Source organism: Colletotrichum higginsianum, chromosome 8 (assembly GCF_001672515.1).
Source record: "Colletotrichum higginsianum IMI 349063 chromosome 8, whole genome shotgun sequence".
NCBI lineage: Eukaryota > Fungi > Ascomycota > Sordariomycetes > Glomerellales > Glomerellaceae > Colletotrichum > Colletotrichum higginsianum.
The window spans coordinates 3,796,180-3,816,220 of NC_030960.1; the positions used below are offsets into that span (position 1 = coordinate 3,796,180).

Here is a 20,041-nt window from a genome sequence, read left to right on the forward strand (position 1 = left end):
GTTACGCGAAATCCGGTGAAACACTGAACTCACTGGGGACTCTGTATAAGACTTGCAAAGAGTTCCTATGAGCACCTTTTAGGTATGTATCTTTTGAACCATCACCGCAGGAAGGTGTTGTTGGCCAGCGGCCCAACCTGACGTAGACTCTTCCCGAGAAGCAACGCCGACTGACATTTCTGCCATAGAAGCGCTGAAGCCTGTCCTTTTCTGCTTCTACCACTGTGCAAGGACTTTTGGTCAAGCTGGTTAGAGCATCTAGACGTTGCCGATTCTTTGGTTCATCCATGATCCGAAGTATTTGGTCCAACTCGGCCATCTAAAGTCACTTGTGCACGCCGATCTACCAAGGTTCGCATGAAGCCATAACTCCGCTTTACCTTTTGGTACTGCTATTAGCCACATAGAGTGGAGTCTGCAGAAATCTTAGAAAAAGTACAAAAGTCAAGGAAGTATCTCTTGTTTCACCAAAAAATACAGGCCCCTCAGACGCTTGATTTTATTAAGGATCAGTTTGCCAGCAGCCCTGGAAAGATCTCTTCATCGGGGACGTACACTGTGTTGATGATTTCTCACGAAACCATCACTTAAAAAAAGGCCATTTTCCTGTTCGAGTAGAAGGAATGCCGTTTCCTAGTGCTACTGAAAGGGGGAGGAAGTCGACTGCCCTCTGTCTCGGTATTGCGAGGAATTGTGGGTGATTCCACTCCTCAGAACACGCACAGAAGGGCCGAGGTCAGCTCCTCCCTTCGGATACACGGAGTGCTTCCGGTCAGGTGCCATCGCATCTGTTGAGCTCCCTGTCAGTTCTTCCGGAAAACAGTGACGAAGAAAACGGGGTTTCGAGAGCGGCGCCCCTGAGGGGGTTGCATAAGACTCCAGACCGAGATTCTGAGTTTTCAACGGTTGCTTGGACTGCCAACCTTCAGAGGTCAGCAAAATCTGTCAACAGTGGAGTATCAGTTACGGCAAGACTTTCGAAGACCATCTGTGAGCCTGTACTTCCAGGAGTAGAGGTTAAGGGTACAATATTATCTCCTTGAGATTGCTTACTAGAGCTTGAACGCACAATCGACCACGATGTTCCTGCCTTTCAAGGCTCTGAGCAGGACGGCATCTTGCCAACAATAAGGCTTGACAGTGTCGAGAGTGTGAGGAGCGAACGAGTCTCGGTGTTGGCCAACCTAGGACATCTCATGCTCCTGCTCCAACTCGGCCTGAAGAGGTCAATTCCGGTGGACACCAGGGAAGTCGAACTCGGAAATCAAAAGTTTCACAGTAACCAGCTATGTCTGAGCCGAAAGAAAGGTTCTGTCCCGACGTCTGTGATGTTTGCCAGACATGCCGCTTTTGATATGTGCGACGGGAAGAACATGAATTCGGGAAATAGGGGGAAATCCAAGCGAGACCAAGTTCAGAGGCTACTCGGGCACCAATGTATTGCTCTTCTATCGGGTCAGTCGCTATGAAACTGTTGCATACACATCTGTGTTTTCTTCCCCCTCTTCCTCCCCTTATTAGCTGGCTTCGATAGCCACACAGGGCCTGGAAAGCCAATCCGGACTTGAATACATGGGCCTTGCACACAAGCTGATTTCGCCATGCCTCCTTTGCAAGTTATCGTCCTAGCCTCACGAGGTTATAGGCAACCCCATGTCCGTCACATCAGCCATCGGTCTTGGCAATGTCATGGTGCTTGGAAACCCCGGAGCCAGGATTGATCAGCCTCAGCGTTACTGAGCCTCATTATCCCCGGCGCCTAGGACGCGTAGCCCAGGTGAGTCGACTTCGTTCCCATCGCGGACGTTGTAGATCAAAGCGAGACGATAGCTTCTCGCACTCTGAAAATCAAATGAGAGCAATTCCCCCTTGGTATTTTGTGAATAAAAGATAATCCTATAATGTGATTTCAACTCCACAAAAAGAACAAAACCGCCGCGCCGAGAGAACGCCGTCCCTGGTCCCCAGTCTAATGTAACCCCCCGCCTCCTCTCTCCCATGCCGAAAGACGCGCGTAGATCATCAGTTGTTTTTTCTTGCTTCATTTCTGGATAGCCCAAGGTGAGAAAAAGAGTCTAATGTGTGTGTGAATGAGGAAATTCGCCTCCCCCCTCAACCCAAATTTCCGAATTACTGATTCCCGTACCAGCCCATGTTCTACTTTATAAAAAACCTGTTTTCTTTTCGTCGTGTAATCCATCTTCCAGAAGTACCGCAAAAGGAGAGGAAACGAAGAGAGGGAAGTGAGTGAGAGAGCAGAACGTCTTAGACGACGTGGTTGGTGCCGTTGGCCAGCTTGGCGGCCGCGAGCTGCTCCTTGATGACCTGGTCAAGGCATCCAGCGCTGGCGGCAATGAAGCCGAGGTAGGGTCTCTGCTCAGTTGTTAGCTCACTGGGCGTAAGACGTAAGGATCCAGGGAACCTACGCTCGGGTTGAGGACCTTGGACTGGTACTCGGCGTGGAACTGAGTACCGACAAAGTACGGGTGGTCCTTGATCTCAAAGATCTCCATGCGCTCACCGGTCTCGTCCTTGCCGACAAAGTTGAGGCCAGCCTCGGTCAGCTTCTCGACGTAGGCCGGGTTGGCCTCGTAACGGTGGCGGTGTCTTTCCTCGACGGAATCGGCCTCGCCGTACAGCGAGCGCAGTTTGGACCACTCGCTGCCGGGCTGGAACTCAGTCGGGCGCAAACCCAGCCGCATGGTACCGCCTAGCTTGTCGCGGCTGATCTCGGGCATGTAGATGACAACCTTGTTCTCAGCCGAGGCGTCGAACTCCTCCGAGGTGGCGTTGACGATGTTGAGGAAGTCACGGGCGTACTGGATGATGGCGGTTTGGAAACCGAGGCAGACCTATCGAATGTCAGGTGACTCGCCGTGTAGGGGAGTGACAGGCGCGGACTTACACCGAGGAAGGGGGTGCCGTTCTCGCGCGCCCACTTAGAAACCTTCATCATGCCCTCGGTACCTCTGGTGCCGAAACCACCGGGGACGATGATACCCGAGGCGGTGCACACATCGTGCCACGCCTTGTGGTACTGGGCCTGGTCCTGGGACTTGGCCTGGGGCTCGAGGTGCTCGGCATCCACCCAGCAGATGTTGAGCTTCTTGCGCAGGTGCATGGCCGAGTGCTCCAAAGCCTTGACGACGGACAAGTAGGCGTCTTGCGACTTGACGTACTTGCCGACGAGGGCGATGTTGATCTCACCGTCGGACGGGCGGCTGACGACGGACGCCCACGTCTTCCAGAGCGCCTCACCCTCGGCAATGCGGGACTGGGGGATGTGCAGGGCGTCGAGATTGACGGCCTTGCGCAAGAAGGGGATGAGGTTCTGCTCCTCCAAAAGGAGGGGAACCTGGTAGATGGTGGGCATGTCACGAACGACGAGGACCTGGGGCACGTCGACCTGGCAGAGGAGGGCAATCTTCTTGACCGTGGCCTCCTCGAGAGGCTGCTCGCAACGGCAGGCAATCTGGGCGTGTTAGGAGTGCATCGGATCATCAAGGGGTGGATCTCCTAACCATGTCAGGGACAAGACCGTAACTGCGGACCGTCTTCACGGCATGCTGTGTGGGCTTCGTCTTCTGCTCGCCATGAATGGTTGGGACGTAGGAGACATGGATCTGAATGAAGTTGCCGCTTCCTGCTCTGTGGCGCACTACTCAGGGGTCAGTAACCGCTCCGCTGAGATGTGAGTTAGATGGACAAACATTGGGTCAATGCCTCGACGTAGGGCATCTATTTTGGGTTAGCGGACGTAGAAATGACAACGCTCGCCAGGCTGAACTGGGTTTCAGGGATACGCACGCTCTCAATATCACCAACGGTGCCTCTGTTGAGTCAAGGTTAGCCCCTGAACTGATGCGTCCCAAGCAACACAATCCCAAGATGGGAAAAAAACCGCGCTGAAGAAACATTGGATCCTTCCAGAAGAGAGGTCAGAGAGGGTGGAAACGTACCCAAGCTCGATAATGCAGACGTCAGGCTCTTCGCCGGAGTCATCTGTGGGAATCTTGGCCACGCGCTCGATCCAGTCCTGGATGGCATCGGTGACGTGGGGGACGCTGGTCCGCATCGTCAGCAAAAGATTCGTTTTCCAAGGTTAGCCAATAGCTTATGACATGACATACACCTGCACCGTCTTTCCGAGGTAGTCGCCGCGGCGCTCCTTGTCGATGACGTGCCTGTACACCTTGCCGGTGGTGATGTTGTGCTCGCCCGTCAGGCGGATGGCGAGGTAGCGCTCGTAGTTGCCCAGGTCTGTGTGCGAGCCTCGTTGTCAGAGAATTGCGATTTGATGTAAAGACGGCGAGCATTGCGATTCCCGCAAAGCACGACGAGAGGGGCTGGAAACTCTCGAGTCTGTGGCTTGACGGAGGGTCACCTACCAAGATCTACCTCCATGCCATCTTGCAACTGATGATGGTCAGCGTCTTGTGCTGGTTGAGTCATAGCCTCAGATGGTATCCCCGGATCCATCGCCCACCTTACTTATCAGAAGGCGAGCGATGAGGGGTACACTTGCCCCTTTCCCGGGGTGGCACATCTCAAAAAGCCAGGGCATCAAAGGTACGAACCACAAAGCATTCGCCGTGTTCGGCGGGGGCCATAAGACCAGCATCGACCTGCACTTCATCGTCAATCACAGGCACATGATGAGGGGTTCAGGAGAGAAGGGGTAGCCACTCACCGACAGGTACGGGTCGATCTTGATGCTAGTTACACGCAATCCCAGGGTCTTGAGGAGCTATCCGAGAGAGAAAGCAGAGCATCTGTTAGCATATCTACATTGACTGCATGTTATGTTCTGGCGGCATCAAAGGTACACCCCGCCATCTCATAGAAGAGAAGTCTGGGGGGGGGGGAGGGAGTCTTTTTTTTTTTTTTTTTGTAGATAAGGAAATTTCAACAGGGGTTTGGATACACACCAGACCCGTGGAAGAGGCGATGATGCCCTTGCCCACTCCCGAGATGACACCGCCTGAGACGAGAACGTAACGCATGATGGCTGGTTGGTAAACAACAAAAGGTTTCTGAGGAGTCGGTCTTGGTATACGTTCAACGGAGGGGGAGAGGTCGTCTGTGGCGTTCAACTCTCGTTTGATAGAGGGGAGGGGAGGGAAGGAAGAGAGAGTCAAGACAAAGGGCGGGACGCGACGCGGTCGGATGTAAAGAAATTTTTAGTTATCGATAAACGCATTAACAGCGCCAGCGTCAGGATGGTTGGCCTCGGGGGGATACAGGGGAGTGGGAGGGTGGTGCCTAGCCCGTGGGGCGGTCGTGTAAAGTGGATTTGAGCCACATCTGACGCACATCAGCCACACTTCTCATGTGTCAGGCCACACCCCACCGAGGTTGAATTCACTGCACCGTGATGATCTATGATGTACAGGGCAACAACCAAGGGGCCAGTCAAGCCTGCTGTTGATTGTTTCACATCACTGTAGATGCTGCGCTACTGACAAATCTTTACACGAGATGTATGACACAAGCTTCCCCTAGTTCCATGAACGCTTCTACTATCCCCGTGCTGGCACAAGGTTTAACATCAGAACAATAAACGGCGACGACGTTGCGACAGAAAGATTGGCCCAAGTCGGACCAAAAGATAACAGCAGTACCCTCGCTTATGGACGGAGGCGTTCTGCAACAAGTACCATCTAGCAGACAACATCCATCATCCGATGCTGATACCGGCACATCGACACGACATGATTACATACAAGGCTTGAAGTTTCCGACTACCGAAATGTCAGGGAGCGCAGAGCCAATTCAGTTCAAATCGCCAGCCGAGCTTCAAACACGTTGCAAACCAACGGTTGGTTGGAAGATGGGGATAAGCAGCAAAACCGTCAACAAACATCGAGCATCCAGGTTGATGGCGCCGTCGAAGGGTGTGCCCCACAGAGGTGGTGGAGCCGACGTTTGCGCTAGACAAGTTATGCTTCGACATTCAACCAACCTACCCACGTACCTACGAATAGGCGGGTTGGTCACAGGGCGGTCATGCAGGGCTCGTAACCAGACAGTCACGCAGAGGAGGGGTAGGGAAGGATGAGATGGTGGGAATGGATAGGGATGGGATATAAGAGTTAAGGAACACGCGGAAGACCGACACCTGTCCACAAGCACGACTCAACGAACTTTGCTTCAAACATTCATGTGATGCCAGACAAGTATTACCAGGTCAGGCAAATTCAGTCTCAGCCGTCGTCGTCCACCGCGCTTAGGACCCGTCATAAAACGGGCATCTGCAATGTCGTACCAACAGGTCGCCATGCTCTGCTCAGCTGAAATATGGCTTGGCTCCGCGATTCCTGAATGCTGACAGGGCTGATGGAGGGAGCATTAACGGCAGGGAAGCGATCGACAGCCAGCAAACAGCAACAAGAACTGTTTAGCAGACGCCAAGTGGTCTCTTGAACGCCTTCAGCGACCTTGACGACGATGGGACGAGTGTAGGCGCCAAAGACTAGGCTGCGGCATGTCGGAGAGTTCTCCATATTGGAGGAATGGAGTTGGATCGAGATGAGATGGAAATGGCTGGTAGGCACCGAAGCTTTGAGGATGGATGGATGTGTGGCCGGCCCTATCTTGGACTGATCTGCATCCACTGGAAGCCTGAAGGCTATCTCCACGAGTGGTTTCAAAAAGTGCTCAGAACATTGAGGCGCCTTCCTGCACAAATAAGACGAGGGGAGGCTCAAGATAAAACTCAGCGGTCGCCCCAGTTCTCCTGACGCTGGACCCAAGTGCAATTGCTGCTATGAGGGGTTGGGTTGTCGAGATGTACGGATGCAGGACAGGGTCTTCCAGGCGGTCGGTTCGGCATCTTGCTTGGGTGCACCGTGCTAGGCCATGGCACAATCAAAAGGTGGGGGAGGGCCTGCATCCTTGATCCATCCAGGCAGGTGTGCAGAATCGGCTCAACCGGTATCAAAGCCAATGCGAAGCAAGACAGTAGATGGACTGGACGAAATACGCCGGTATTGTTCTGGTGACCTGAGCATGAGGAGTGGTGGTGATGGTGGTGGTCGAGCCTGGGATTTGTGAATGAGAGCTGGTGTGAGGTGAGAAAGTCGCCCATCCACCGCTCGTTTCTCGTCCCATCATCTCTCGGATGGGGCCGGTGCTGGGCTTGGTGACATCCACGGACCACGGATGGAGACAACCTTTGCTCACCATACCTTGAGGCACTGCAATGCAAAAGTGAATGAGTAGCCAAGGAGCACAGCAAGACAATCGATGCGTGGCATGGGAATCCAGGCAGATGAAGGTGGTGAACCCTATCCGTTCCATCCACTCGGGAGAATGAGACAAGAAAAGGTAAATCACTGAGAGAAAGAAAGGAGGAGGATCCGAAGCCACCACGACCACGAACACGACCGTCATCCTGGCGAGTGCGTGACAGAGACACAATGCGCCAGCCCGGGGCAGCCAGCCAACACTCAGCCAGCATGGCAAAGCCGGGCGTCCGTCATGCGTGGACAGGGACGGGGTTTAGATTGGACCTGGGTTAAGTAGGAGTGGATTCTTTAGTCGGAGGGCGCGAGATTGAGCGACAGCGGGGATGAGAGGCCGGCGAAGGCGACGGAGACGAGATGAGGCGGGAATTTGCATTTTTGCACACGCGCGCCTATGCTTCTCGTAATAACGTGGCAAAACGGGGGAGGGGAAAGGCGGGGTGGAGGAAAAGGGGTTTCTATGAATGTTGGTTGAGGTGAAGAATGATGAATGAACACAAGACCAAGATTGACGAGACTCAAGATTGACGGCATGAGAAAAAGATAACATGTCTACATCTACGGGTCCTCCCAGGTCAGGAGGGTTGCGGCATGGCCGGAAGAAAAAGTACTGGGTGTTGGGTGTCGAATGTTGCAAGTGCCATTTGGGAGGACAAATGGAGGGAGAAGGAATAGAAAGAAAGAAACAATTAAATAAAAGAGAGAAGAGAGAGAGAGAGAGAGGGAGAGAGGCGAATGAACGGATGCGTACACGCACTCGTCCGAAGCAAATGAGGCGTCTATCAAAAACGGACAAGGTGGTGGTGATGTGACGGTCAATGTCCACCACGTCTTTTGGTGTCTTTAGTTGCTTGGTGTGGGGGGAGCAATTGAGTTGGTTGGGCGGCCCGAAAGAGGCTTTCCCTCTGGTTTCTTTGCTGTTGTCTCTGGCGGGAACTTGTTGCTGATGCTGCCGCCTCTTGGAGCTCAAGTGTTTGATTGATGATACTGACGCCAGAGGCATCCATCAGCTGAGGAAAGCCGCCTTCTAAAGTGCCATGAGCCCTTCTACCCTTCCTTCCTTCCCTTCTGTTTACCTGAATTCTGCCCTTTCCCTCCCCTCCCATCTTTCCTTCCCCTCCATTCTTCCATTCTTTCCAGTCTTTCGTCCCACGACCCCCTACACCTACACCTACGTACCCACCCACCTAGGACAGCCCAGACCAGACCAGCAGACTTGCCTGCGACTCCCCATTTTGGATCAATTTCGCACCCGCCAGGTGTTTGAAGGAAGGGAAGGAACCACTGACTGGTACTGGACGACGCGCATGGTGTGGGAAGGAAACGCCCAGCTCTTCATCGGGGTACCTGGCACTGTGGGAGGAGGCAGGGAGCTAGGAAGGCACGGGTCGCGCACACACAAACACACACACACACACTCACACGCTCGCTCACTCAACTCACCCACTCACTCAGGGCAGTGTGGACTGAACGGGAGGTACATCCGTCATGTACTTTATTCACATAAATCGCCCAACCTGCCCCCCCCCGTTTCCTTTCCTCCTCTTCTCTCGCATTTTCCCTCACCTTTTCCTCTGCCTCTACTGCCTCCCCTCTTTCTGTTCTTGCTGAATTTGTTTTTCTAGCATCGCTGTGAGCCTGTGTTGCTGCTCATTTGCGGCTGCTCTCGCCGTCGACTTCTGTAACCGCTGACCTAGAAACGGTAGCCCCTCCTTGGGGACCTCCAGTACCGTTTTCCCACCGTTCGGCGCCTTGTAAGTGCCACCCATTCGACTGCAACGACGTCAAAACAGCACATGCCCGTTTTCGAATCGATTTCCATGTGAGAAGATCAGTCCTCCGCGAGTGAGAAGGTTCTCACGACACTTCCAAACCTCCCGGAAGCACGCCGACCCAGCTGGAAGGAGGACCAGAGGACAGACTCCCACCCGCCGAGGCTCGAAACAGTCATGGGCTGCCCGGGGCCACTCGACAGACGGGGTCGACCAGGGTCCTTAGCCGTATCTGGCCCGAGCGAGCGAGAATCTCCAGCCCACCGACTACCGTTGCTGGCCAGACCGTCTGGCTTCATGATCCAGTCAGTGTGCTCCTTCGCATGCGCCTAACCCCCAGGAAGCAGCAGCAGGAGGAGGATGACGATGACGACGAAAGGGAAGAAGGGAAAGAGGGCGAGAAGATGCGCCAAATTCAAAGCCCAGTCGAACCCGGAAACCCAAGCACCACCACAACACCAATGCGAGCCCAGGCACGAGTAAAAAGCCTTCCAGGTCCAGCCATGCGGGCCGTGGCCATGACGGGGCCGGCACCGGCCCATGCCAGACCACGCCAGACATGGGATCCCGCCAAAGAAAATGACCGAAACAAACCCTGAGTGCAGCCCAGACCCTACGGCTACGGTCCAGTGCGCACTACTACATTACGTGCGTGCTGCGTCCTGCGTCCTGCGGAAGAAGGGCGCCACACCATACAACACTACCGCGGGCGCCGTCTCAATCGGTGAGCATCAGGCACTCGATAATCATTGCATTGCTTGCTCACGACTCCCGCCACGCAAACATTTGAGACTTCTTCATCTTGGGGTTGCCAGCTGACGGAAGGGGATGCAAGGGGGAATTCGAAACACTACACCAAAGAAACCCACTGGGACAATGTCCACGAACTCAATGACAGCAGCGCAACACATGGCCTGCCTGGTCACCCGTGGACTACCGTTAACGCCTAGGACTTGGCGATTCGGATGAGGATGTGTGGCCGCCGCCGCCTCGAGGAAGCCATCTGGCTGGGAGGGATGCGCCTTTACTGCATCGGCTTCTTTTGCACTTGATTGGCGGGGCATCCTGCAGCAATCAACAACCATGGACAACGAACGACAGCGGCAGACCAGATGGGTGCACCATCGCTTACTCGCACGACAACGGCACATTCATTAGCCACCTGCGCGGGGCAAATTTCTTGCCTTTTCTCCCCTCTCAACTTGTTTGCTGCAATGAGCATGCTCCTCGCGCTCTCAGCCTCTTCCAGCCACCGATTCGTCCTGGAGACCTGCACCCAACATGAGACTCCCCACTTACACCGGCGGCAAGGTCACAGCCCCCATCCCCTTGCAGACGATGGCAATGGGGGAGTTCACTGTCACGCGCCCTGGTGGTTTATATGCAAAGCCTACCGAGCTGGAAGTCAGACCGTGCTGGACTTGTCGCTGTTGTCGGCGCTCAAACGATCTCGCAGTCTCTTAAATCACCGATCGCGCTACCCGTCGCGCTTCCATCTTGCTGTCATGCTTTTCTTGGTATTGCGCAACCAGCATCGTTGGACAGCATAGTCGCCTCACCTCTCGTTGCGGTCGGTTGTCAGCTGCCATGTCCACCCTCCCCTCCCTAGGAAATCCAGTGTATTTCTTGTCCCTACCCTTTCTAGTCACAGGTTCCTGACCCGACGAACATCTCCCTTACTGGCACCGACCACGAGAGCTCATCATCCAAGTGGACGAACTTGCTGCTACACTCTGGTCATCTACACTCTTTGTTTTAAAGCCAGACCTTACTCAGAGTGAGATGGACGTGTACGAGACGCAGACGTCACTACGAGGCTTAGCTTCCGAGCGAGCCCACTCCATCAATGACCACAAGTTGTGGCCATGGTCTTGGGGTGGGTATCGGTGTGCGGCCGCTAGACAGGCAATGGACCTAATGATAATCTCTGGCCCAAGAAGTCTTGGATAGTACTCGCACGGGGAATGCCGGTAAGAGCCGTCACATATGGTCTGCGAGGGCAGTTGTGACGGTGGTGATGATGATGGGTTGAACTCCGGAAGATGCTGTCAGGCTCGTGACGCAAGGGAGCAGAGAAGTAAGACCACACAACATTCTCCAAAAAGCAGAACGGACACAGGCGAAAGAATAGAAGAGTTTACAGAACCATAAGAAAACCGTGACGGCGGGCACAACGTAAGAGACATGATGGCAGACGGAGACAATGCAGGCCGGCGACAGTACCGGCGACAGCACCGGCGACAACTACACCAAGGATGGGTGGGCAGCAAATGGGAGTACCCAGGGCAGATGGAGCCTTGGGAGCCCGGTACGGTCGCGATACTGAGTGGATGAGAATCTGATAGCCGAAGAACCAGAATTGGGGCTTCGCTACTAACAAAAGCTGCTGGCGGCCTATGCTGACACTAACAGAGGGATCTGATTGGCCTTTCGGTAGACTCCGGGCTCTCGGCTGCATTTGGTCCATTGGACACTAGTCCAAATAGGGCAAGCGTCGCATTGTTGAGTGTTTTCTCACGCCGGGCGATGAAACCAGTGGAAGCGCCGACATCAGCACCGCCCCGCCCCTGACAACTGACTCTGCTGATTTGACGAGACAGGCCACACAGATACCGGGGACACACATACAGCGGAGACTTCTCACCCTCACTCTCAATCACACTCACTCGCATTCGCATCGCAAGACACTCTCGCTCATCAGTCGCTCACCACTCACTCCGTCACGCACACACGCTCGCATCCGACCCGTCCAGCAAACTCCATTGCGCAAACAGACAGCCAGCCATCAGCTCCTTAGGTAAGAAGACTAGCCTTTTCTCTTTCGTCAGCCTTTCGTTGCATTTGCGTTGATCCTCGCCCCCCGTCGCTTGCATTGCCTCTGCTCCTCTCACTGCTCTCTGCCTTGTCTTGTCCTGTCCCGACCGGAACCTGTCCTGTCTTCTTCCCGCCGCCGCCCCGAAAGTCGTACCCTTTTTTTTTTCTCACTCTCTTTCTCTACAAAGCCTCGCACCCCCCCATCCAGACCACCCCCCCCGGACCGCCGATAGAGTTGTAGGTCCTATTTTAATTGTCTCGTGACCGTTATTCGATGCAATGATGCCGTCGTTTGATGGTTGATGCGGCCGGCGGGCGTTGCTGTCGGTGTTCTGTAGCCGCGCGAGTTCGCGACTCTGACGCAGCCGCAGGTTTTCGAACCGTCTACACTTTGCCTTTTGGTTTTATTTATTTTTATTTTTTCTATTTCTTGCACTCCCCATCCTGTACCAGGCTAGACAGACCGACGAGTAAAAAAAAAACCTGAGCTTACACGACGCGCCTCGTCGGGCAGGTTGTCTTGTCTTGTCTAGTCTTGACTTGATAGCTCTTGGGTTGTTCTTGCGTCGCGCTTCTCTTGCTCGGGGAAGAATTGTCTTTCTTTTTCTTGTATTGGCCTTGCGGAGGATTCTTCCCTCTACTTACTCTCTCGTTCCCTCTTTTTCTCTCGCTGTCCTCTTCCTGGTGCGCCGCTTTCCTCCGCTTGCCCCCATCCCTCCACTACCTAAGCCTGCCTGGTAGGTAGGTAAAGGCCGGTCAAAGGCCCGGCCGGTTCTCTGTCTCTCGCTTCACTCTCGCTCTCACTCTCACTCCCACTCTCCACTCTGCCGCCTCTCACAGCACACTCACGCGCTTCTCCCTCTCTCGCCCAAGCCCGGTGGCGCCAGCGCTCCCACCAGCCTCTAGAACCCCCCCCAGCGCACCTCAGCCAAATGCGGCTACTGCTCCACTGCTGATTTCCCACACAACCCGCTACTCGTCCGCTCGCTCGCTCCCCCCAGCACCACGCACCACGTCCAGTCCACACACCACACACAACCGCGACGCGCGACAAGTCTGCATCGCGACAACCCACTGCCGTGTTGCTTTCCATCTCGCCCGTTTACTGCTCCATCTCGATGGACCTTGGCTCATTTCACTGCAGTCGCTAATTTTCCCCAGTCATCGCTCGATGGGTCGCTCGAGCCGACCACAACCATGAGCACCTGGATGAACGAAGCCGCGGTCCCCAACCACAATGGCAACGCCTTCCCACACATGAACGACTCGAACGCTGCCGGAGCCATGATGGATCCCTCCGCCTTCATGGGCAGCCCTGCCCACTTCAATCCCGCTCAGTTTGCCAATCCTCAACAGGCCCAGCAGGCCCAGCAACAGCAGGTTCAGCATCACCAGCAGCAGCAGCAACAGCAGCAGCAGCAGCAGATGGCCGCCATGCAAAATGGCCAGATGCGCAACGCATCGCCCTCATCCTTCCAGAACCCCGCCTATCAAACCAACTCAGTCGTTCCATCAAAGCGACCTCGTCCTCGCGAGGACAGCATCGCCGGCTCGCCGCGACAGAATCCCGGCATGCTGCCGACGTCGCGCTCCGAAACGCCCCAGACCTTCCCCGGCTATCAACCCGGTATGCCTCAACAGGCTCAAGGACAACCCTCGCCCTACCCCCATCTCCAACCCAATGGCTCCGCCAACGCGACGCCGTCTCCCATCATGGCGAACCAACTGCGACCCGGCAGTGTACCTCAGCGAGTCGCAACCGCGTCACCGCATCCCTTCTCGCCCGGCGCCCAGCAGTTCGCGCCCCAAGCCTCCCCGAACCCTTCCGAACACGGCACCCCCCAACCGAACCACTATATGCAGCAGAACATGCAGAATATGCCACAGGGCTATAATCCCAACTTCAACCCTTCCCAGTCGCCCGCGCGACCCTCTCCGAACCCAAACGCGATGGCCGCCTCGGGCATGATGCCTCAGCAGATGGGACAGATGCCTCAGCATATGGGCCAGATGCCGAACCAGATGTTGCCTCCCAATATGCAACCACGAAACCCGATGGAGCAGCAACAGATGGCTGCCTACCAGGCGAGGTTGGCTAAACAACTTCAACAAGGGACGATGCAGGGAATGCAGAACATGCAGAACATGCAAAATATGCAAAGCATGCAGAATATGCAGATGGCGGCGCAGATGCAGGCTCAGAACATGGCTCAAGGCCGCGGCATGATGCCAAAGCAACCGATGCAGATGCCCAACGGCCAGATGCAGCCAGGCGCCATGCGACCCCAGCCCCAACAACGCCCGATGCCCGGATCGAACCCCGAATCCTTCATGAAGTCTCTCAACAACTTCATGGCCGCCAAGGGCCAACAACTCGACCCCAATCCGGTTATTGGTAACCGCCCCGTCAATCTCCTTACGCTCTTCCAATCCGTACAATCGAAAGGAGGCTACAAGCCCACGACCGCCGGCAATCAATGGCCTCATGTTTCCAACAGCATAGGCTTCCACCCCGGCCAGATTCCTCAGGCGCCACAGATGTTGAAGGAAATCTACGAACGGAACCTGCTTCGCTTCGAAGAGGCCTGGGTCGCGCAGCAGAGCCGGCAGCGTATGATGCAGCATCACAACCAGCCAGGCATGCCGGGCCAGCCCGGTCAACCCGGTCAGCCCGGTCCACCTATTCCGCCCGGTGCCCAACCTCAGTCGACTCCTACGAAGCAGCAAATGTCCCCGCAAGGTCATTTGCCGCCCCAGCAGCCAATGATGCCTCAGAGTCAGCCGAACATGCCTCCTCAGCAGGTCCAGACTCCCGTCAAGCAGGGGTCATTCAGCGGCCAGCCTCCGTCGGTCAACGGGTTCCAAACTCCTCAAGCACCAGGGCCACATACTCCCGCGACTGCGCAGCAGGGCCACGCCCGCAATAGCCTTTCGCGGAGCGTCGAGCCAACGCCAGGCCATCCTCAGGTTTTCCCCTCAGCGTCCCCAGCATCCGTCAAAGGTGGAGGGATGCCCATGGCCGCGCCTCCTGGGATGGACCAAAACCCGATGGCGGCGTCTATCAAACCCCGCATGCTGCGACTGGCCCACGAATCCGACGAATACACGCCGAGCGCTCGCCCTCTCGAGACCTACGGCGGAATCAACGTCCGGGCATTTGACTTGAAGGGTCTGGAACTCCAAAGCCTGAAACCTGACATTCCCCCACCGTACGAGCTGGGGTATGTAGATTTGCATGCCCTCACGCGGAGCTTAGAATCCGGCATTCACGGCGAAGTCCGCCTTGCCCTCGACACCCTTGCGACCGTTACGGCGACCCAGCATCAGGCGCTGCACATCCACCTGAAGTACTGCGAGGAACTCATTGAAGCGCTTCTCGAGTGTGCCGAAGAACAGCTGGACTTGCTTGTGGAGAACACAGAAGAGGCTTCGGCCGACATCCAGCTGGCCCCCTACGAGGACGTGGCACGCGCCTGCTGGACCGACAAGATGGGTGTTAGGGAGCTGCCCAAGTTCGGGTCGCTAGATTACGAGCTCGACCGAGCTGTTGAGCGCTTCTCCTGCGTCATCACCATTCTGCGCAACCTGTCCTTTCCTGAAGCCTCCAACGAGAACCATCTTGTACTGGGCGATGAGCTAGTGATTAAGTTCCTTTGCGTCGTCATCAGGTATCTCGGCACCCGGAACATGCTGTTCCGGACAAACGCAAACACGCTGGAGTTTATGAAGGACGCCATCATCCTCCTGTCCAACATTGCGGGCGCGGTTGAGATTCCCGGCCGCGAGCAGGCTTTGTGTCTTTTGCACTTCTTGCTGGCTTTTGCGCCAGCACCAGGGCCAACAACCATGGACGACAAGCTCTACTTCCCGCCCTATCAGCCTGGTGTCCACACGTACACTTTCCACGCCGTAGACGCGCTGGCCAGATTTCTGGCCAGAGACGAGCCCAACAGAACGCACTACAAGATGCTGTATTCTATGGATGCTAGCAGCAGTCCGCCGTACGACTTGTTGACGCGTTCTTTTGCTCTCGCTACGACCGTCGTTCCCATCCAGTCGCCCGAATCCGCCGTGGCACACATCGAGGCTCCAGAACGGTTCTTCCGGCTCGTCGAGGATCGCAAGCCGTGGTTGATGCAGGGCCTCCTGGCTGCGGATATCCTCGCCTCCCTGGCTCCAGGGTACGAAACAGGCGTTGCCAAATCATGGCTTTCCAGCGGCAACGGGTTTGCGCAAGCCCTGTATCATTTTGTGCAGGTGCTGGGAGCCCAGTTCGAGCAGCCGTGGCAAACACGTAGCGGCCAAGGTGATCCCGCGGGTCGTGACACGGGGCTGGTATATATTGCGACGTCGGGTATCTCGACTCTGCGGAGACTAGCAGAAAAGTCCCGCGATCCCAACGACCCCAGGTCGTCTGTACCAGCGGATTCGTTGCCTTCGGAGGAAAGCCTATTCAAGATGATGCTGATGCGGTCGCCAGACTGGACCAAGGATGGCGTGATCCGGAACCTTGCGGTTTACGCGTCAGTGGACTCTTGAGATAGTCACTTTCACGACTTTCAGGATATTGCATGGCATCGACAGGCAGTCGGCGTCTACGTTTGTTTCAAAAGGAGCGGTTGCTATACCATGTGGACATTCAGTTGAAAGGAGGTTTAACATCCAGCCCAGCGTTGGGAGTATGGTGCGGATATTGTACAAGTGTTGTAACCAAAAAAAAGATATTGGGCGAGTGGATGGGAGTTATCTGGGAGCATGGAGCGAGGCTGCTTGGCCATGGGGCCATTTGTTTCTTAGGTGTATATGACGCGGCAATGCAGAATACCTCCAAAGACTGTCTGAATACGACGAGGCGGCCAGGTGCAGGCAGTATAATGAATTGGACAGGATGAATGCTGTCACCTGGAAGGCACTTGTCTCTTTTGCATGTGGTTTATTGCTTGGTTTGATCCAGTGCCCATTCCAGTAGCTAATAGTACATCTGCCATAGATACCGTTTTTGGGTATTTATTGTACGGAGCTTTCGGCCATGCCCCCAGCGCGGAGCACCCGTCAAAGTATTTTATCCCCTCCCCTCCTTGTCCCCAATGGTATGATACAGTTTTTGATTATACAGCCTCGCTCTCCTCCATCCGATGCCTCTTTCATACTGCAGCGGTAGATTTGCCCATCGCGGTACTCAGCCATTGCTTTACCTTGTCGACGTGGAAGCCCTGACAGTCTTGTTAGTCAGGGAAGCATTCATCGGATTGGGGGCGGCGGCTGAGAGGCACGACGGCGCTGGACCGGTCCGGGCACACGTTTCGAGACTTCCAGCTGGGGAAACCAGAAGTTGTGTAGAGAGGCGCGTACCTTGATCTGGACGTGACCCGTCACGGGGTTCAGCTTGACATCCTCGGCGGGGAAGCCTGCCTCGCGGGCAAGGTCCTGGGCGAAGGCCTTCTTGTTGCCCTCGATCTTCTTGACGACGGTGAACTTGGAAGATCCGGCGGCCTTTGTACTCGGGTAGACGGGGAACTGGTTGCCGGCGGTAAGGCCAATGACGTACGGTCTCGCAACGGCGGCGGGGGCTGGTGTCGTCGAGGCGGAGGAGGAGAAGCGTATTGAAGGAAGGAGGGCGGATGCTCTGGGGGTCGACCGGGCGAGAACGGCGGCGGCGGCGGTGGTGAGTGCTGGGCGCATCTTGGAAGAGTGTGGATGTACAGCGTTTTCGAATCGGGGGATGTTCGGAGACTGGGGGACGCGAGGCTGAGGTTTGGCGAGGGCTGTGACAACAAAGAGGGCCCTTCCTTCAGAGGTTTCTTGCTGGATGAAGGGATTCGCGCCGGTTGAATTTCGGGACGGTTTTCGCGTGTTCCTGGTCCGTGCGCACACCGTCGGGGTTCTCATCTCCACATTGCCAAAGACCCGCTGCCAGTTTCACTTATGTCAGCATTCAATATTGAGCCCCCCCCGGTTTAACGAATTAGGCGGAACGGGAAAACCCCGGCACGAAACCCCCCACCAATTCAGGTCGTTTGGCGAAAATGCCCAAAACTCTTCCGTGCCCCTCAGCGGAAGGAAAAGATTCGAGAGGCTCAAAGAGACGATTCGCGCAGCTCACCCCGAACCCGACGGCCGACGAGAGACACACACATCCACCCCTTCTCTCTCGCGACGACTCCATACCTCGACTTTTGACGATCCGATATCGAAAAAAAAGTCCGACGACGAAATCCCTATTCCGTCTACACCGTTTCGATACCACAAACACCCACCCACCTACCCACACACACACACACCACACAACCGCCCATCATGGAGGAAGTCTACGCCGCCCTCGGTGAGGAGAGCATCCTGCCCAAGGTCGCGTCGCAGCTTTCGAGACACCTTGTCTTCCCGCTGATCGAGTTCGAGGCCGGCCGCGCCGAAGAGAAGGGCGACGACGAGACGGCCCGCAAGATCCTCGCCGGCAAGATCAAGCTGCTCGAGGACACCAACATGGCCGACTACGTCGCCCAGCTGTACCAGGAGCTTAACGGCGGCAGTGAGGCACCTGCCGAGTATGCCAAGAAGCGCAACGATGTCATTGCCCAGCTCGAGAAGTACGAGCAGGACACGGCCAAGATCTCGGAGCTGCTCACCCGTGAGGACGTCGTCGGCGCCCTGCGCAGCGACAAGGTTGCCAACTTGGAGTTTTTGAAGAAGGACCACGATGTACGTTGTTGGACCCGATAATGAGGAAGATAAAGAAGCGAAAGACGAATAGGAAGACGAGGCAAGGCTAACATGACTGTCCCTTACCCACCCAGGTCACCATCGAGATGGTCAACGCGCTCTACGAGTTCGGCCAGTTCCAGTTCCGCTGCGGCAACTACGGCGCCGCCGCAGAGCTGCTGTACCAGTTCCGTGTGCTGTCGACCGACAACGACCGCGTCGCGTCGGCGACCTGGGGCAAGCTCGCGTCCGAGATCCTGACGACCAACTGGGACTCGGCCGTCGAGGAGATCATGAAGGTCAAGGAGAGCATCGACAGCAAGCTCTTCAACAACCCCCGCGCACAGCTCGACCACCGCGCCATGCTCGTTCACTGGGCCCTGTTCCCGCTCTTCAACCATGAGGCCGCGCGCGAGCCCATCCTGGACCTCTTCTTCTCCGCCGCCTACATCAACACCATCCAGACCGCCTGCCCGTGGGTCCTGCGTTACCTCATCGCCGCCGTCATCACTGGCCGCTCGCGCTCGCGCAACTCGTCGCTGCACCAGAAGCAGATGAAGGACGTCATCCGCTACGTTCGCCAGGAGGCCTACGAGTACGCCGACCCCGTCACCGAGTTCGTCTCGGCCCTCTACGTCGCCCACGACTTCAACGCCGCCCGCGAGGCCCTCCGCAAGGCCGAGGAGGTCTGCCGCGCCGACTTCTTCCTCATGTCGTCGTCCGACGCCTTCGTCGACGCCGCCCGCCACCTCATCTGCGAGAGCTACTGCAAGATCTTCAGCCGCATGAACATCCGCGACCTTTCGGCCAAGCTGGGTCTCAACCCGGATGACGGCGAGAAGTGGATCGTCAACCTCATCCGCGAGACGCGTCTCGACGCCAAGATCGACTCCCAGGAGGGCACCGTCATTATGAACCACCCGCCCAACAACGTCTACCAGCAGGTCATCGAGAAGACCAAGGGTGGCTTCTTCCGCACCCAGGTGCTCACCGCCGCCGTCTCCAAGTAGGGTACGGACACGACGACGACGACGATGACGACGGGTGCCTGGTGGGGAGAGAGAGCGGCGGCAGCGTAATGGCATGACTACACCCGCACACGTATAACACTTATACACACACACACAACACTTATGAGAGAAGTCCGGATGGCGGGGTGGGGAGGGGGTTGTTATTGCACACGCACACTCACACTCACACAAATACCCGAGAAGAGAGGAATCGAAAAGAATTCGGGTTCCCCCCCTTTTTTTTATAACTTTTAACGACTACTACTCTTCCCACTCGTGACCCTCACCGCCAGGGGCAATATCAGAGACCATCCCGACGGAGACTAATACCCCAAAGACGGAGATCGTTTTGCCGGGAGTATGAGGTTGTCCCTAATGGGGTCTCTCGGCCTTGAGTGGGTGGTGTTTTGGTGGCGGCGTAGTGGTGATGATGGTGTGAGGTTGACGGTCGCTTTGGTCGCGTTGCGTGGATTCAAGAACTCCCTTTCTCCCCGCCCCCTGTTCA

At 55.9% G+C, this 20,041-nt stretch overlaps 5 protein-coding genes across 5 annotated transcripts; 3 read left to right on the forward strand and 2 right to left on the reverse strand.

Moving 5' to 3' along the window:
* Positions 1-2,265: 2,265 nt before the first annotated feature.
* Positions 2,266-5,003, reverse strand: CH63R_12111 (CTP synthase; the record flags this gene model as incomplete). Its single annotated transcript, XM_018307085.1, has 12 exons — positions 2,266-2,373; positions 2,427-2,852; positions 2,906-3,472; positions 3,522-3,658; positions 3,711-3,738; positions 3,808-3,832; positions 3,960-4,064; positions 4,131-4,260; positions 4,389-4,416; positions 4,578-4,625; positions 4,691-4,747; positions 4,929-5,003. 12 exons carry the CDS (start codon positions 5,001-5,003, stop codon positions 2,266-2,268), a joined length of 1,734 nt encoding a protein of 577 aa, XP_018153926.1.
* Positions 5,004-8,281: 3,278 nt separating this feature from the next.
* Positions 8,282-9,615, forward strand: CH63R_12112 (uncharacterized protein; the record flags this gene model as incomplete). Its single annotated transcript, XM_018307086.1, has 2 exons — positions 8,282-8,587; positions 9,142-9,615. The coding sequence occupies 2 exons, from the start codon at positions 8,282-8,284 to the stop codon at positions 9,613-9,615; spliced, it is 780 nt and encodes a 259-aa protein (XP_018153927.1).
* A 3,412-nt stretch (positions 9,616-13,027) lies between these two features.
* Positions 13,028-16,369, forward strand: CH63R_12113 (Arid/bright DNA binding domain-containing protein; the record flags this gene model as incomplete). Its single annotated transcript, XM_018307087.1, has 1 exon — positions 13,028-16,369. One exon carries the CDS (start codon positions 13,028-13,030, stop codon positions 16,367-16,369), a length of 3,342 nt encoding a protein of 1,113 aa, XP_018153928.1.
* A 605-nt stretch (positions 16,370-16,974) lies between these two features.
* CH63R_12114 (Mitochondrial large ribosomal subunit l49) lies at positions 16,975-17,512 on the reverse strand (the record flags this gene model as incomplete). Its single annotated transcript, XM_018307088.1, has 2 exons — positions 16,975-17,043; positions 17,183-17,512. 2 exons carry the CDS (start codon positions 17,510-17,512, stop codon positions 16,975-16,977), a joined length of 399 nt encoding a protein of 132 aa, XP_018153929.1.
* Positions 17,513-18,127: 615 nt separating this feature from the next.
* Positions 18,128-19,536, forward strand: CH63R_12115 (Eukaryotic translation initiation factor 3 subunit E; the record flags this gene model as incomplete). The annotated part of the gene is made up of 2 exons (XM_018307089.1): positions 18,128-18,526; positions 18,622-19,536. 2 exons carry the CDS (start codon positions 18,128-18,130, stop codon positions 19,534-19,536), a joined length of 1,314 nt encoding a protein of 437 aa, XP_018153930.1.
* Positions 19,537-20,041: the final 505 nt, after the last annotated feature.